Source organism: Chiloscyllium plagiosum, chromosome 18 (assembly GCF_004010195.1).
Source record: "Chiloscyllium plagiosum isolate BGI_BamShark_2017 chromosome 18, ASM401019v2, whole genome shotgun sequence".
In the NCBI taxonomy this organism is placed as follows: domain Eukaryota; kingdom Metazoa; phylum Chordata; class Chondrichthyes; order Orectolobiformes; family Hemiscylliidae; genus Chiloscyllium; species Chiloscyllium plagiosum.
In genome coordinates this window covers 26,668,453-26,687,878 of record NC_057727.1, presented here as the reverse complement: position 1 = coordinate 26,687,878, position 19,426 = coordinate 26,668,453, and the positions used below count along the sequence as shown (strand labels likewise).

At 38.5% G+C, this 19,426-nt stretch overlaps 1 protein-coding gene across 6 annotated transcripts in view; it reads left to right on the top strand.

Annotated features, from left to right (window-relative positions):
- Nucleotides 1-19,426, top strand: part of ptpdc1a (protein tyrosine phosphatase domain containing 1a) — a 146,209-nt gene that overhangs the window by 24,884 nt on the left and 101,899 nt on the right. For 3 of the 6 annotated variants that reach the window (XM_043708012.1, XM_043708007.1, XM_043708010.1), the window contains exons 2-3: nt 10,440-10,492; nt 12,451-12,555. In XM_043708012.1, coding sequence (XP_043563947.1) covers nt 12,546-12,555 — 10 coding nt within the window. In that variant the 5' untranslated portion in view covers nt 10,440-10,492; nt 12,451-12,545. The remainder of the gene's footprint in view (nt 1-10,439; nt 10,493-12,450; nt 12,556-19,426) is intronic. The other 3 variants (XM_043708008.1, XM_043708011.1, XM_043708009.1) reach the window with 1 other exon arrangement.

The following is a 19,426-nucleotide window of genomic DNA, read 5'->3' as shown; positions in this document are numbered from 1 at the left end:
CAGACAACAAACCAAGATGGTGTAAAACTCAGTTGTTAAGTTCAATACAATGCTGTCTCACCCTGGCCCAAAGTTGCAGCAATGTGGAGTTTTTGCACTTATACGACCCTATCATCATGAGCTTAGCTCTTTCAAGAATGGCACTCTGTCTCCACTATGAATGTACTGCCTTGCATTACATACTAGCTTGCTACATGGAGAGGAAATGGAATTAGATCATGTGGGTTGCTTCCCAAATGCTATAGTCAAGATTAGCGTGATGCTGGAATAGCACAGCAGGTCAGGCAGCATCTAAGGAGCAGGAAAAATTGACATTTTGGGCAAAAGCCCTTCTTCATGAATGAGGCTGCTAGCTTTGGGTGTTGAAGAGATAAGTGGGAGGAGGTTGGGGCTGGGGAGAAGGTAGCTGAGAGTGCAATAGATAGATGGAGATGGGGGTGAAGGTAATAGGTCAGAGAAGATAGTGGACCGGATAGGTGGGAAGGAAGTTCGACATGTGGGACAGGTCATGAGGGCGGTGCTGAGCTGGAAGGTTGGAATTGGGGTACGGTGGGGGGAGGGGAAATGAGGAAACTGGTGAAGTCCACATTGATGCCAAGGGTTTGAAGTGTTCTGAGGCAGAAGATGGGGCGTTCTTCCTCCAGGGGTCGGGTAGTAAAGGAGTGGCGGCGGAGGAAGCCCAGGACTTGCATGTCTTCGTCACAGTGGGAGGAAGAGTTGAAATGTTCAGGCACGGGGCGGTTGGGTTGGTTGATGCAGGTGTCCTGGAGATGTTCTCTGAAGCGCTTTGTGAGAAGGCAGCCGGTCACCCCAATGTAGAGGAGACTGCCAGAGAGTTGCTGTAGAACATACTGTAATTAGAATTATATGTTGAACCTTACTGTGCCAAATACGGTGTTCCAGAAAATTATTTTTAGGATAGTTTTTAAAATTTAACTTATTCTTCTAATCAGCCTCTTCAGCAAGTGTTAAGGACAACGATATTAGGAACTTCCTACAAGTTGCATTTCAGTTATGATTGTGTAGTTATAATGTAGTATCTTATATGGTAGATGTCTGATCAGACACAAAAGCAATTCTTTTCCTTATAATGTTTCTTGTAGAGCAGATTGTGGTTCCCCTGAAAAACTTTCAGAAGATCTTTGTTAATTCTTGCTTCCAAAGTAATTTCACATCAATAGTGCTGTCAACATAAACATAGTACTAAGTAACCCTATTAGACATTGAACTTTAAAGCATTTGTGAAGAATTGCTATACCAATTATGCAGTGACTCGAATGTGGTAAAAGATGTCAACAAGCTTTACAACGAGCTTTACAACAAGTATTCAAGTTGGCAAACATACTATCTCCACTCTGAAACCTTATCTTCTTTTTGACAATTTTGGAAATCTAGAGTATTGTGTTTACAAGCGTTTTGGCCTCCTCTATGGCTCTGTAGCACGCAGAATAGTACTAAACTTTATTGGCCAGGAAAGGTTGTAAAAGAAGTCCATAAATCTTTGCTCCCGATAGTTATTAATGATTCCTATTGGAAGTTTGCATGCAATATGTAGACAAAATCAAGCTTGACCTTATTATTCTCCCCTGCCCTTCCAGGATCAAATAATATGCCATTCACAGTAATCTTGAACATGAGGAATGTGAGATTAGCTGAGTTATCAGAGGGCTTCTAGCAACAATAAGGGAATAAGTTAACAACTTAAACTTGACAAGATAAAATGAGAAATTTAGATGGGAAACAAACAAATCACAGGGCAAGGATGGGTTAGTTAAGACCAAAAAAGACAGATTTCTTGAGGGTAACTTATTTTTCATGAAGTGACTGGGTGGATAAGGAGTATGTAGTTCTGGATTTCCGTAACGTGCTTGATAAAGTGTAATGTGTTAATGACTTTGTTGAAGAAGCAGAGTGTAGGCAAATTTGCTGATAAAAAGATGGTTATGAATGAAAATTGTTAGGATTATACAGTTCACAAAGTCTGTAGGTTAGGTAAGCAGGCAGAAGTTTGGCAGGTAAGAATATTGTGTCATAGAATCATAGAGTCATAGAGATGTACAGCATGGAAACAGACCCTTCGGTCCAATCCATCCATGCCGACCAGATATCCCAACCCAATCTCGTTCTACCCTTCCTATTCATATACCCATCCAAATGCCTCTTAAATGTTGCAATTGTACCAGCGTCCACCACTTCCTCTGGCAGCTCATTCCATACACGTACCACTCTCTGCGTGAAAAAGTTGCCCCTTAGGTCTCTTTTATATCTTTCCCTTCTCACCCTAAACCTATGCCCTCTAGTTCTGGACTCCCTGACTCCAGGGAAAAGACTTTGCCTATTTACCCTATCCATACCCCTCATAACTTTGTAAACCTCTATTAGGTAACCCCTCATCCTCCGACACTCCAGGGAAAACAGCCCCAGCCTGTTCAGCCTCTCCCTATAGCTCAAATCCTTCAACCCTGGCAACATCCTTGTAAATCTCTTCTGAACACTTTCAAGTTCCACAACATCTTTCCGATAGGAAGGAGACCAGAATTGCATGCAATATTCCAACAGTGGCCTAACCAATGTCCTGTACTGCCGCAACATGACCTCCCGACTCCTGTACTCAATACTCTGACCAATAAAGGAAAGCATACCAAACGCCACCTTCACTATCCTATCTACCTGTGACTCCACTTTCACAGAGCTATGAACCTGCACTCCAAGGTCTCTTTGTTCAGCAACATTCCCTCGGACCTTACCATTAAGTGTATAAGTCCTGCTAAGATTTGCTTTCCCAAAATGCAGCACCTCACATTTATCTGAATTAAATTCCATCTGCCATTTTTCAGTCGTTTGGCCCATCTGGTCCAGATCCTGTTGTAACCTGAGGTAACCCTCTTCGCTGTCCATTACACCTCCAACTTTGGTGTCATCTGCAAACTTACTAACTGTACCTCTTATGCTCTCATCCAAATCATTTATGTAAATGACAAAAAGTAGACGACCCAGCACCGATCCTTGTGGCACTCCACTGATCACAGGCCTCCAGTCTGAAAAACAACCCTCCACCACCACCCTTTGTCTTCTACCTTTGAGCCAGTTCTGTATCCAAATGGCTAGTTCTCCCTGTATTCCATGAGATCTAACCTTGCTAATCAGTCTCCCATGGGGAACCTTGTCGAACGCCTTACTGAAGTCCATATAGATCACATCCACCTCTCTGCCCTCATCAACCCTCTTTGTTACTTCCTCAAAAAATGTGGGAAAATGTGAGGTACTGACTTTGCTAGGAAGAATCGAAAAGAAAAATGTATAAATGGAGAATGATGACAGAATTCCATGGTACAGAGAGATCTGGGTGACCTCAAGCATGAGTCACTAGGAAGTGAACAGTGAGATGAATTGTGATAGACTTCAAGAGAACATAGGCAGGTGCAGTCAGCAGACAGGTGGCAGATGGAATTTAATGTTGAGGTATGTGAAGTTACATATTTTGGTGGGAATTTAGGTGATGTGAACTAAATATAAATGAAAGGATACAATCTAAAGTGGATACAGAAACACAGCTGGGGCTATATGAGCAAAAAGGCAGGTCAAAAGTTGTTTTAAGAGGATTCGTGGGCTTTATAAAAAGCAGCTTAGAGCATAAAAGCAAAATGGTTCATCATAAAATACTGGTTCAGTCTCAACTGGGCATTCAGTTCTGGGCATTGCACTTTAGGAAGGATGTGAAGGTATTAGTGATTGTGTAGGAAAGGTTTACAAGCCTGCTTCCAGATAGATTGGAGAAGCTGAGACGAGAGACTTGAGAGGACCTTAGAAAGGTGCTGAAAATTGAGGGGTCTAAACAGGCTAGATGAAGAGAAACTTTCTCACTGGCAGAGTGATTGTGAACCAGAGACAATTGATTGGCAAATGAACTAGTTGTTAGGATCTGGAATACAGTGCCTGAGGGAATGATGGAGGTAAGTTCAATTGTGACTTTTGAAAGGGATTTGAGTTAACGCGTGAAGATTTAAAAAAAATTGAAGGGAGCATCTATGGTGACAGGGCGGGAAAGTTGGACTAGCTAATTTCTGTTGTACAGAGCCAGATAGACTTGATGGGCCAAATTGCTTCCTTTGTGCTAGAACAGTTATGTAACTCAATTTCTTTGAAATCTGCCCTTTATTACCAAATATGATGACCCAAGTAGCTATACTTCATTTGGGAGTGTAGATGGTGAGGCGAACTATCCATTTGTGGGACATCACAGTTTACCTTATTTGGTCCTCATCAAAAGTTCTTGCATAGTTTTAGTGTAACAAATGTTAGTAGATGGTAATGACGAATGGGAATTGGGATTTAGTTTCATTCTTCTTCCCCGCCCTCCTTTGTTTTTTTTAAATAGGTCAAGCTAATGGCAGTAAATTATAGCATTATCTAGTGTTATCCAAGATAAATTTATGCAACCTTGCACAAATTGGAGTTTAAACCAGGGACTTTCTGGTTAGTATTACTGAATGCATCCGGTGGTGTATTTAACTAATAAACTATCAGGGGATGCTCATAATTTATAACTAAATTTGTTCGCTCCTGGATGGGGGCAGATGATTGTTTACAATAAATAACAATCAAAAGGCAATTAGTTAAAAATATACAAAAGAAATGAAAACTCACATTCTAGAAACCACAGTATTGGTTACTGCCAGTGATTATCAAGTAATGAGTTAATAAAAGGCTTGATAGTCTGAGTTGAAAGAATGAAGCAAAAATGAACCCTAAAACTCAGTTAATTAAAATTGTATTATTTCAGCTACTTTGTATGATTGCAATTTAATATGAATTTTTAACCTTTATTTCAGTTCTGATGCTAGAACTAGTTATTAGTGTGCTACTTATTGTCATAGCCTTTGTCCTAGGAAATGGCATTCACTTAGAATTAATTTTATTGTACAAATAATGTATTGAGTACAAAATTTAAAGAAGTTTATGTATTAGCTGGAAATCCTTCTCAGTTATAAAACTAACCTTGGTAATCTCTGACCTCAAATCTTTTCTTCTCATAAGATAAATCAGATAATTTGCATATTCCTCCTAATATTTGCGAATGAAGCTCATCTCCCTTTTCTTGCTTACTGTCTTAAAGCCTTAAATACTCAAGATGAGCATTGTTGCATGATTGTTAGCTATCCGCTGCCATCTTTAATTTTTGAACTTGTCCTGTTATTATCAATGGGTAACTGAAAATGGAGGTACCTCACTCAAGCCAAATTCTGCCATGTAAATGCCTGCATGGATATAGGGTGGATCAGATGATCAATACTGTACATGAAAGGTAATTATAGACTTTTGACTAGCTTAGCAAAATTGAAAGCAAAAGAAAAATGCAATAGCTTTTTGAGTCCCTGATTTATTAGTTGCAAAAGCATTTTGGTTCATTTTTATTTCATCCTGTTATTGTGATAACTCAAAAGGCATCTATATTTAAATTAATGAAAGTGTTTCAAGCATATTCTGAAGTTGATTAAAAATAGATGCATTAAAGGCCTTTTCAGAGCATTTTAACATAAATTTCAAAATCTGTTTTCTGACATTATATTTTGTAATTAGAGTCAACTTGTTGAACGATTTATGTTTGTAAAATTTGCCAACAAACTAATTGGGTGCTGTGAATTGTTTCAACCAAAAGACCTATATTGACAGTATAGCTGTAAATCTAAATAATGGCTGAGCAAAATTTATATGATTGGAAGTTGGATGCTATACTCAGTCTAAAAATGATGCTTTGGCATTTTGTTTTGTATTCCTGCATTTTAAAAGTTTGAATTGTAGAACTGACCCTTTTAGGTTATATTTTAGTGTGTAACATTTGGATAATAACCAGAGTTGTTTTTACATTTCTGAGTCGTTTGAAGCACATTGAATATAACCCATTCTGAATCGGGGCTACAAAGGTGTGGCATAATTATTCACTAAACAGATGCAAGCTCTTTTACTGTCAATCTGTACAAGTAAATGGAGAGTTTATTTTTTTGGCCAGAGCCATGTGTGCTAATTACTGACTGACCCATTTCAAAACTTTGTATGAATTAAGGTCTTTATAAGCGTCCTAAGTACTTCAGCATGGTTAAAAAGCAGGAATAGCTTTGAGCACTAGACCACCTCACTGGATCCTGAAGAAAAACCACAGGTTTTTCTAATTTTTTTTTCAATTTGATTTATACATTACTATTAACACAAGCAAGTTGGGCTGAAATGAATATTAGTAGCACAAGCATAATTGCAATTCACATTCTTAAAAATGGAAGCAAGCCTTATGGGGGAAAAATACTCTTGTATTTGACAAATTCTATAGGATGCATTGGTAAGTATGCCATAAGTTGGGTTTCGTTTGAGTGTATTTGAACTAATATTGTATTGAATCAATGTACTGAGAACAGAAAGGTGAAGTGCTACATTAAATATTTCAAGATGTTTTCCTAATGTAAATTGGGATGATTTAGTTTTTTGTTTTTATTTCAGAATTTGCCCAATTCAGTTAACAGGTGTGTGATCCAGGTATTTGAACCATTAGTATTGCAATAGGTAACAGCCAGTGCTTTCCCAATATATTAAATAATGCATGCCATTAAATAATTGGAACACATTTGAACCAGCAATATTTGAATACATCTCTAGAGTTGGATTCACAGAACCATAATAGTCACACATCTGTCAAGTATGGCACTGCATAGTATATGTGTTGCTTGATCCAGAAGTTAAATATGTTCCCAAACACCATGGACTACACCTACCAAATGTAAGTTTAACCAACATTTAAATGAAAACCTTTTCTGTTTCATTTTAAAGAGGATTTTTTTTCCTGATGTTACTGCCTTAAAAAAAACTTGTGAAATTAACTCATAGCTGACTAAATTGAAAGCAACTTTGTCAACTGAAAGCACAAGGGGGTTATAAATGCAGAACTGTTGCTTGTGCATTAATTAGGAGTGGTCTTCTGGATTAACAGTTGGAAAATATTTAACTATGTAAAGGAAGGCTTTTGTGAAATTACAAAATGCGCTTATGATCAGTGTTCAGGTCAGAGCATTTTTATATATCAAAAACCAGTTTAAGATATGGACAAAAGATAGACAAATGTGTTTTAATGTAGATAACTTAGCTAATACCTTCATACTTGTGATTGGGGTTTGCCATGACCGTGATTGCTTTTCCAACAAGGAAAGCATATTGAAGAGATCAATGAAATTTAAACTGTTCAAACTATTTTGTTTTAAATAAAATGCCACCATAAAGTAATTGACAAGAATTAAGTGTGTATAAAACTTGAAACTTGGGCAATCAGTTGGAGAAATCTGCTTGTGTTCTGTCCATCCTAGAATTATGAATGAGCGACTAACTGAATTTTACCATGTTCTGGGGAAAAACAAATACACCAGTGAGTCCTTTGGTCTCCCTGCCTTAACATAGTAATTCATTTTGAATCGTGGGCCTTTAGTGGGGTTGAAGGCTGACTAAAAATGAGGAAAGGCTTTTTGAGTTGTCAATTTTCAAAAAAAATTCAATGTATTTAAATTTATTATCAGCAAGATTAATTAAATTTTGGGAATTCTTTTAATGGAATTTCCCTAATTGAAACAGGTTATTTAATTTTGCACAGATTACTGAGCTATGTTTAAATGGAGGAAGGAATATTGAAGTACTGAATCTTTTGAAACTTTTGCAGATACACAGGGCTCAAAAAAAGTGTGGAGGAGCTTTATATTTAACAAGAGCAAATTAAACTCCCTTTAATGTCTATGCATCTAAGTGACACCAAAGTAAATTAACAGTTCTGCTCGAACTGATTTACTGTTAAAGAGGAAGGTAATACCAAAAGTTGTTACTCTCTTATTCACCGTCGTCTATGTTTACTATGAATAGTTCTCTGCTGTTTGTTTCTGTTGATCAGTTAGTTCAGCTTTCTTGATTGCTTTTTAAGCTATGAATTGTGAGCTACTGTTATAAATTTGTTTGGTCATAGATACTTACTTTTGGTTCCTTGCCATTAGAGTCTTCTGACAATCTTTATCTTGAGAGGTTTGATTTGCACCTATCTTTTATGTACTTGCTTGCTTAATTCAGGGGAAAGTAGTTGAAATGGTGCTCCCACCAATAATTTGAATTTGGTGTCCACATTTTTAACATGTATTTCTTCAGACTTTCAGATGTTATAACAAAGAAATGCATGAGGTGAGATGCATGCAATCATAGTTCAAAAAATGACACAGCAGAAAAAGGTCATTTATCCAGTTATTAGATTAGATTAGATTAGATTACTTACAGTGTGGAAACAGGCCCTTCGGCCCAACAAGTCCACACCGACCTGCCGAAGCGTATAGCACCCAGACCCATACTCCTACATTTACCTCTTCACCTAACACTACAGACAATTTAGCATGGTCAATTCACCTAACCTGCACATTTTTGGATTGTGGGAGAAACCGGAGCACCCGGAGGAAACCCACGCAGACACGGGGAGAATGTGCAAACTCCACACAGAGAGTCGCCTGAGGCGGGAATTGAACCCGGGTCTCTGGCGCTGTGAGGCAGCAGTGCTAACCACTGTGCCACCGTGCCGCCCACAGTTATGTTATGTTGTGCTGGGTTTTTGAATGATCTTTCCAAATAGTCCCATTTTTTAATGGTTTTCCCATCGACCTCCAAATTAGTATTTATACAATTCCCTTTTAAAAGTTATTGCTAAATCTGCTTCCATCATTCTCTTGAATCCTTTGTTTCTTCAGTTATCTTAATTCTTTCTCCTCTGGTAAATGAATATTTCTGCTACTGGAAACAGTTTCTCATTTGTTACTGTATCGAAACCTTTCATGATTTTGGACATTTCCATCAAATCTTAGATTTTCTGTACTCTTAAGATGTGGTATAGTACAGTATGATTGTTTTTCCTTCTCTCACTCATCCACTTAATGACCTCTAATTGTTGAGGGGGCCTTTCTCATTTCAGTATGCTTTCTTTTATGTAAATAATTTTAGTTGTGTGGCAAAGTAGTATTGAGTATGTTAACATCCAGGTGTCTAAAATTCATGCATCCTCTTAAATTGTACTAACTCAAAAATATGAATTAGTGCACTTTTTAATGTTAGTAAATAGTGCATGTCAAGCAGTGTTATGATTGGGTTAAACCTATTAATCGGTATGTATAACATATCTGTGATAATATGAAATTTAAACACGCTACTTTTTATTAATAGGTTACTTTGCATGATTAGTAGGTTACTTAGCTTGATTTTAAATGTGACTTTTAATAGTTGTGCAGAATTTCTAATGTTGTCTGTGATAATGCTCAAATTCTTTAAAATCTGGCTGACAGTTTGGCATAACTGAAAGTCATGATATGTGTTCGACTGAGATAACTCTAATTATGAATTACATTGGAAAGAAAAATAAAAGAACTGTCGGGATGCTGGAAATCAGAAATAAAAATAAATTGCTGGAAAAACTCAGCAGGTCACGCAGCATCTGTGCAGAGAAAACAGAGTAAACATTTAGGGTTCAGTGACCATTCTTCAGAATGGTTCTATAGTTCGGAAGAACTGGACGTGAAATGTTGTCTCTACTTTCTTTCCAGAGAGGCTGGCAACTTGCTGAGTTTTTTTCAAGCAATTTCTGTTTCTGCTTATGAATTACATTGGGTTGGTGAAGGGGTTAGCTTTTTAAGTACAAGATTTAACCATGTGTATTTAAGACTTGAAAATCTATTGCATACTTTTACAAGTATTTTAATTTTCCAACACTTATACAAATCATGTAATTTTATGTTTCAATTTACTCTGCATAGAAAAATGTCATTCATAAATACTCTTCAACATTTAAGAAAATTATATTTGCTTGTAGCATGCTAAATTTAAGTAATTGTAATATCATAGAGGTGAACATTAACGTCCACCTAAATGTACAATACAGAGCAAGTCAGCTTTGAAGATTTTAGAAATTAAAGGCCCAATTACCCAAATTGTTATAATAGCAAGATGATAATGAGTGGAGGGAGGAAAAAGCAATTACATGTGGGGGGAAAAAAAGTTAAGGTGTGATGGATGAAGGATATCCAACACAGATTGTTGGTTGCTTATCTGAATTAATAAACTTTTCAAGCTTCTGAACATTTTTAGATCTTGAGCAAAAGTCCTTCATTGGATCCTTTCAGTTGTGTACTCAAATCCAACCAAGGTCAAGAATGCTTCTCCTGGTCAGTCACCTAAAGTGTAAAAAATTTATTTAAATCTCAAAATGTGAATGTTTTTACATTTGTCTAGATCCATGCAAAGTATCTTTACTAAAGAAGGGAATATTTCCTCATCATTGACAGTAAAGGGCCCTGGCTTTTATTGACATTTATGTATGTATGCGTATATAACTCACCATTCAGTAGCCTTTGTGTAATGCAGTGTCTAATTTGTTCCTTTAGGACTATCAACCATGTGAACATTAAGAGTGGTGGATAGTAATTCCACTTATGTGGTGAGTATTATTGATGTTTTATTAATTATGTGCTATTATGACTGGAAAGTTTCCTCCTTTCCGATATGATTTTGCATAATAAAGCTAGCTTTTTCTACCTAAGAAAATGGATTTCTGTGGCACAAATCTGCTTCAGTACAACCACAAATCCAATTTTGAGAATGCAGTGGGCTATATAGCAATGAATGTACACGATTTTAAGTGAAATGGAAAGATTCATGTAGTATGTGAACATGAACAGAGACTTAATTTTTCCTGTTTCTGATAATGGCTTTTCCTCTAAGGCCTTATTAATTCAGAATTTTACATAATTATAATTGCTTGTTTGACCCTCCTTAATGCCATATCCATACCCAGAATTGTGCAATATGTTTCTGACATGCAAACTCTCATGATTGACTGAGACCTCCCTGATTGTTAACTGTTTTTACTATTTAAGCAGGTTGCAGACCTGAGCAGAAAGGAAATTCTTGCAGTACTATGGGTAGGGTTAGGTCATCTTAAATTGTTTAATATTACTAAGTGGCTGACCTGCTCTTCCTGAATGTTAAATTAACATGCTGTCTAGTTAAAGGGAAAGGAACTTAGTCAAACAAGTACTATTATGTGGTAGAAAAGTAATGCATTGTGTAATTTACTCATCTGCTACTTGTAATGTCTTGCACAAGAAACAATTATGATTGCTTATGGAAATGTTTGGAGGACACTTTTTTTTACCCCCAAGTTGTATGCACAATTCTTTTCTTGTTTGAATTATTCCTTAGTTTTTAGTATAACTTGTTGTTTATTGGACAGGAAACATCTAGTAAAATGTAGTTATTTCCTCTTAAATGGCTTTAATTCAAGATTTAGATTTATGGCTCTTTCTATTAGCTGATTCCTTTTCAGACTAGTTATGACCCTGACAAAATCAAATTCTTAATTAGATACTGTACCATTTTTATTAGAAGGCCTACTACCAAGTCAGTTAGCAAATATTCCTCTCTGTCTCTCTTCTCACGCTTTCATCCCTCTTTATCTATTGGTGGGTAGGTTAGAGGTGGGATAAAGAGATGATGGTGTCTGGGGATATGTAGATTACGTGGATTAGCTGTGGTAAAGACATGGTTATGGGTACAGGTACCACAGCCTTTAGAGAGTCAATGCAGACTCAATGGGCTGAATGGCCTCTTTCTGCACTGTATGGATTCTATGATTCTAGCAAACTCTTGCTCTTGCTCACCCACTGGTATACTCTTGCTTTCTTCCGTTTGCTTTTTCATTCAGGTGCCCAAATTCTCTCTCCGTCACAACTTTTCTCTATTATCCTTCATAATTGTTCAACTACCCCATGATTTCTTGTTTGGGTAAGTGGCTGATTTGCTTCCACTTTTGTGAGGTCCCCTTTCATCCCTGTGGGGTGCAATGTGCCTTGTATTTATTCCCAGGCTCAAAATATTACATAACTCAACTCCTGCAACATTTCCTTCCTCCTAAAATCTTCAAGCTCTTAAAGACAAAATTTGCCTTAAATTAATTATACTTACTGACTTAACTCCTCGTCTTTTGTTCCCTGTAAACTTGATAATTAAGATATAATTTGCTTATTAGCTTCCAGGAGGCTTTGCTTTGTAAGCAGACCAGAAACTCCTAGAAAAATGGACATATGGTACAAACAATGTATAGTGATATTTCTGGCAGACTCTACCAGTCTTTCAGTTGAAGAGACTGGTCCTTGAAATCTACATTACCTTTGATTGTATTACCCACTAAACCACACCTAGTCTAGATTCAGGAAAAATCTGAATAACGTTTTTTCCTATTTTCCATTCAATTCTTCTTTGAGAGATCTACAATTCGGGCAAAATTAGTTAAGTTTTAACTTCTAGTTCAGGAACCGTTGATTGTTTTATGAATTAATCATCATAAAGTGTGGGAATATTTCATTCCTAAAGTAATTTTCTCCTGAACTATTACAGCAGTATCTCCCACGTTCTATTATACTTGGAAGACCTCTTGTTACCTTGCTTCCTGACTGCTGTTGCAGGCCACTATTGATATTGACAGAAAGGAAATGAAATACGGTAGGAATTACATGATTACAAAGATAGCATTTGATATAGAGTGCCACATTATACTGGGGAAATAGAATTTTGGATGCAAATGGGGGTGGGGGAGTGGCAAAACTCATATGCACATTATCAAGTTTGAAGAAAATGAAAGATGATGAGATAAATCAGTAAGCACAATTAACTTAAGGCAAACTTTGGCTTTAAAAGCTTGAAGATTGTAGGAGGAAGGAAATATTGCAGGAGTTAATTTACACAAATTTGGTCCTGGGAAAGAATAAATTGAAGTAGAAAATGTGCAGTCTCAATTTCAAAATAGCAAACCTTTGAGGGAGGAACAAGATCTGGGAGTTCTATTGAAATTGGGGATATAACTGTGCTTTGTTCAGAGTTGCTAAAGAAAAAATAAGTATTTGAAAACCTACTTCTCTCAGTACATAAGGAAAGGAATAGATGTGGGAATTTACTTGAAGTTCAGTAATAGAAATCTTTATAAAGTTTGTATTTTGTAGCCATGAACAGTAAGTAGTGATGGCTGTTATTTAGAATTGTGACACATGAAAAGCTGAAAGGGATTATATTTTAATTGCTCTTTATCAGGACATGGAGATTATCAAGTAATAGCAGTTTAGCTGTTTTATTTTGAGAAAATCACAGATTGTTGGTTGATGACATGCAATCTGGAGAAAGTTGATAATGTAAGGTATCGGTATAAAATTATTCCAAAATCAAAGCTGGTGTCTACAATTACAGTTATCAATCTTCTGTTAAATATACTTGAATGTGACCATTTTGTTCCAAAAGTAAAAATGTGATTTATGAAAAGAGCCTAATAAAACTAATACTGAACTACATACTTAATGTATAATACTTTGATATGTTGTAAGTAGCTTCTGCTGTGAAATAACAGCTGCCAATGTATTATGGAAAATAATCACAGAACATTGTGCTATGGCAACAATTCATACAGAATGGTGGGGAGTGGGGGAACTGTTTTACATAAACGTAACTAATAGAAACACAGCTTTCTCAGGTTTTTTTATGTCAACACAAAAATTGCAAATCTAAGTACTCATATGCAATATTTTTTAGTAAAATACTATTAGCCACAAATGACAACATTCATACATAGTTAAATAGAGAAAGATTTTTTCCTCTCTACTATTAATACAAACACAGCTGCTTCTAATTTTTACCACTCTATTTTCCAATTCCAGTATAGCAAAACCAACATATATGCAGTGAGTGACGTCATTTCTATTTGCAGTAATTAATATTTAATTGCCATGCTTCCCTAAACCATCTGTTTCTCAGTGAAATCATCTGAAGCTTTCATGAAGCTGGAGTAGGGTTTTTTTATTTTGCTGGTCATCTGTGACCCCAGTAGTTCTTTTGAGATAATGTTCATGCATAGTATAGAGCATGTTGAACTGTTAAACTGGCTTTCCTTTTGAATCTGCTGGTCAAGTGTTTCAGTTGAATTCAGGCAGTTGTATTGATAAATTCCTGAGGAGATTTATTATAGGTACAATGCAATTAAATTATTGTGATCTGAAATATGTAATACATAGCACATTCTAAATGCTGGAACTAAAAATTCTGAGTCTTGTTGGTGTAGAAGGGGATTAGATAGTATTATTGGGAAAACTCTGATCCAATGCCCACTGTATTGTTTATGCCAGATAAAATGTGGGAATAATTGGTTTCTGCTGGTCTTGAAACAGACCAATCAAAACCTAATCTCTTTTGGTCTCTTCACATGTTCTTATATTTTCCTCATATTCAGACATTTTTTTAATGGAAAATTGAGGAAAAGTCTTTGAATTATCTACTGCCTGTGAACAAGCATCCCATGTCAAAGACACTTCTCCTAACTTCAGTTATTAACTATTTTAAATTGCCACCTTGTATTGTCCCAATGTGTCAAGCAAGTGTCCCTTCAAAATTATAATTTCTGAACCATCTCATAATTTGTTGAAATCTATGTTGCGTGCTCTCTATGCCTATATTGTTCTTTCTATAATGGGTTCTAAAAACTGAAGACAGTACTGTTGCCTAGCCAATGTTTTGTATAAATTCATTATTTCTTTGCCTTAAATTCAATGACCTAACGTATAAAACCAAAATTCTAATGACCTTTTACTGTTGCTTTATTTAGTTTCACCATTAGAAAACTTTAGGGATCTATGTTTCCTTTCCAATGTCCCTGTTAATATACATTTTTTTCTGATTTCCCAACAGATTCATCTTATCATTGCTTGCTCATTTTACTATCGCATTCTGTCTCATGCATTTGCATGAAATTAAATGTGACACTTATTTATTCATTTTTCTTAACTGTCTTGGGTCTTCCTGATGTCAAGCTCATTTATAAATTCCCTACTTTTCTGTTATTGATAAATTTCAATGCTGTGTTCCAATGTATAGTAGCAAATAATCTATATACATATGGGATAAAAGAGGACAAAGATTAAATTCTGTAGTTTATTGTGATAAAGCTTTCTCTAGAACAACAGAGAACATAAAATCGTACAGCACAGAAACATGTACTTTGGACACTGATGGGAACATCCACTGCCCTCCAGCTTTGCGATCAGCATAGAAGTGGGTCAGGGTGCATGGCAGTTGTCTGCAAAAATGACCACTTAAGGATAGAGTTCCTGATTGTGTCCTGCACGCTCTCTGTCAGATCCGACATCAAACATTCTTTTTCACTGACCACTGCCCCCTGCTGGCCGACAGCCTACAGGACGATAGCGGCTTGTCAAGGAAACATGAAAACTGAACATGAAACTGTTGACCCAGAGAACATTGAGGAGAACCGTGAAGTCCCTTTTTGAGTCTCCAGCTGACTGGTGGGAAGCAGTCAAGGGGAACATCAAGAGATGCTTTATCCTGAAAGATGTTTGGAAGGAGAGAGAGAGAAAAGGGGAAAACTGTCCAAACTCCAGAAAAGCATGCAGAACCTGTTCCAACTGATAACGATGGGGTTGATGTCACTGAAGATCTCCAGGATGTGAGAGCCAGCAAGCTCCGTTGTTTGCCTTGGAGGCCTCCAAGATAATCATCTGGTCCAGGGTCTACACTGTGGAGCAGGATAAGACATGCTTGCATATATTCTTCCAGTAGGCGAATGGGGAGAGCTCGTGCTCAGTCTGACATCCTGAGGATCAAAAAAATCTTTCATGCCAGACTGTATGACACAAAGTCCACAAGCAGTGTGTCCTCCTAGTCATTTCTGTCCTCTATCACAGAGGTTTTTTTAGATTAGATTCCCTACAGTGTGGAAACAGCCCCTTCGGCCTAACAAGTCCGCATGACCCTCCAAAGAGCAACCCACCCAGACCCATTCCCCTACATTTACCCCCGACTAATGCGCCTAACACTATGGGCAATTTAGCATGACCAATTCACCTAACCTGCACATCTTTGGACTGTGGGATGAAACCGGAACACCTGGAGGAAACCCACGCAGACACGGGGACAATGTGCAAACTCCACACAGACAGTTGCCCGAGGTGGGAATTGAACCCGTGTCCCTGTCGCTGTGAGGCAGCAGTGCTAACCATTGAGCCACCATGCCACCCCAGTACAGTTCTTAGACAACAGCGCACCGGAGAGGCTGGCCAACCGTTATCACTGGATGAGCTGGCTAAGGCTGTCTTGTCCATAGAAAAGATAAGAACTCCTGAAATGACGGCTTAAGCTTACTTGAGTAAGTGGCTTGAGTTGTATTCAGATCCTTGAGACTTGATAGGCCAAGACCTACTGGATGTGTACAACATTTGCTTCTGGTAGGTAGCATGTGCAAATCCATGTGGAAAGGTATTATCACCCTCAGCGGAAGGGGGAGAGGGAGGAAATTAGCAACGAATTTCGCGGTTAAATGTGGATTACAAAATCTTGTCTAAGGTCATTGCCAATCGGGTCAGTTTTGTTCTGGGATCAGTGATTCAGCCCAACCAAACTTGTGCTGTACCAGGTGGGATGACCTCTGAGAGTCTTGTGCTCCTCAGGGATATGATCGCCTGTGTGCAGGACATCTGCCTTATTAGCCTGGACCAGGAGAAGGCCTTTGACAGGATATCGCACATCTCCAAGTGGAATGCACTCTCCAAAATGGGCTTTGAGGAGGGAATCCACAGTTGGATCCAGATGATGTACACCAACATCATTTGTACAGTCTCAGTCAATGAGTGGGAATTAGAAAGCTTCCGGTTCAGACCTGGAGTCAGGCAGGGCAGCCCACTCTTTCCTGCTTTGTTTGTGTGTTGTATGGAGCCTTTTGCTAAGTGTATCAGGAAGATGCAAACCTGAGAGGGGTAAGGATTCCAGCCAGCGGAGGCCTGCAGGTCAAAATCTCCCCGTACATGGATAACATCACCGTTTTCTGCTCAGATCTGCTGAGAATCTGCAACCTGTTTGAATTGGCTTTGGGAAGATATTATTAAATTGGAGTAAGTTCAGAAAAGATATATCAGGATGTAGTCGGGAATGCAGGGTTTAAGTTGTAAAAATAGTTTTGATAGGCTGGGACTTTTTTCACTGGAGCATGGGAGGGTAAGGGGTGATCTTATAGAGATCTTGTTAAGCTGAATAGCGAGGGTCTTTTCTGTAGGGTGAGAGAGTTGAAAGTTAGGGAGCATATTTTTAAGGTGAGAAGAGAAAGTTTTAAGAAGGATGTGAGGGGCAACTTTTCTATGCAGAGAGTGGTTCATGTGTGGAATGAGCAGGAAGTGGTGGAGGCAGGTGCAATTAAAATATTTAAAAGACATTTGGATAAGTACATGAATAGGAAAGGTTTGATGATATATGGGCCAAATGCAGGCAAATGTGTCAAGTTTGATGGTTGGCATGATCGAGTTGGAACAAAAGGTCTGTTTGCATGCTGTATGACTCTAAAATTGAGGCAAGAGCGAGGCCAGTTTTTGGGGACTGGGCCAACCAATTCTTTATCCCCTTTACCATCAGGACAGATTACCTGAAGGTTCTGGGAATATGATGTGGAGGGGCTGAGACATGTGCAAAAACTTGAGAGGAGGACATTGCAAAAGTGAATCAAAAACCGAGGTTTTAGGAGCTCTGCTCCCTCTCCATTGCAGTGTAAAAACCTAGTAATCAGGTGTGAGGTGCTCTCTGTTGTTGTAGATAGTACAGATCTGGTCGATTTTCAGAGCCTGCATCGTTGCAGTCACCCAAGCCATCTTCCTCTTCATCTGGAGATTTACCGGGTCCTCAGGGACACCATGTGCAAAGCTGATGATAACGGGGAGGACAAAAATGTACCCATTGCCACCCTCATCCTTGTGTGTGACTGTGTTAAGCCACATGTACGCAAACACGAACTGCCTTGCCACTTCATACTGAGGTTCTACCTGTCCATGGTTTTGCAAAGGATGGTACTGACGTAATTGCTGTGGCCTGCTCAAACTGGTTGGACAATTCCGTACAAGCTGTCCTTCATGGAGAAATTTGCAAAGAAAAACACCTTTGATGTTAAGTCTATCAGGAAGTGCTCAGCATGTAGCATCCTGGTAACCTTGCGCAAAGAGGAGAGGGTTGATCCTGTCAGGTTGTCCATTGAACAAACTGTCAAAGTCCTTTAGCGGAATGCCTCATCACTAGAACTTGCCAAGAAGCACCAAGGCACCACTTGGTTGATGGTGATAAGAAATCCTTCATGTCTGTTCTGACTGTCTGGATGGTGCCTTCGAAAGGGAGAGGTGGAGGAGGTAGGAGGCTGAAACTGCAAGGAAGAGAGATTCAGTGATTTTTGTTGAGGTTTGTCCTGAACAGCTCCGTGACGCACGCCTCTCTGCTCTATGGTTTCTTCCCAGGATGCACATTGACTGCACCTGGAGGACCATCAACTCTTTATTCTGCCCGAGACTTGTTGCTCATCCGCAGCAAGGCATTACCCTCAGCTGAGGGTTACAGACTGGCACATTCCAAGGTCCAGGACTACATGCTGAGGGGGACAGTAAAGTTTGGGGCAACTGCCATCAATGCACAGTGGGGAAAGGGCACCAACTAAGGTCTTTCTGTTGGAGTTTAATGGGGCTTCCATTCCGTCTTCGCACCGCCTACCCATGTTGTGGAAGAATTACTCAATGTTCTATAAAAACATTAACAGGAAACACAGAAAAGCCTTCACGAAATTAAACTTTAATCTTGTAAAATCAAAGCTGTGGCACCCAGAAACATGTCTTCCCTGACTGCTCATAATTTCTTTGTTCTTCTCCAGTTTATACAATTTGTTGGTTCCCAGTTTATCAGATTATATTAGCATAGCCAATCATGCTGGCTTGCTTTGTCTTTGTAAACTAATCATCGTCTGCCACACTGATTCCCTTCAGCACATTACAACATCATCATCTTCAGCATTAGCTCATCTCCTAGAGATTTAACTAACCTATCACAATGCATTACCATTATCTGTTACTGGAGTCGTGTAACACGATTCTGGACATATATTGCAACACTAAGTTATAGAGTCATAGAGTCATGGAGATGTACAGCATGGAAACAGACCCTTCGGTCCAACCCGTCCATGCCGACCAGATATCCCAACCCAATCTAGTCCCACCTGCCAGCACCTGGCCCATATCCCTCCAAACCCTTCCCCTATTCATATACGCATCCAACTGCGTATATGAATAGGAAGGGTTAAATGTTGCAATTGTACCAGCCTCCACCACATCCTCTGGCAGCTCATTCCATACACGTACCACCCTTTGCGTGAAAAAGTTGCCCTTTAGGTCTCTTTTATATCTTTCCCCTCTCACCCTAAACCTATGCCCTCTAGTTCTGGACTCCCCGACCCCAGGGAAAAGACTTTGTCTATTTACCCTATCCATGCCCCTCATAATTTTGTAAACCTCTATAA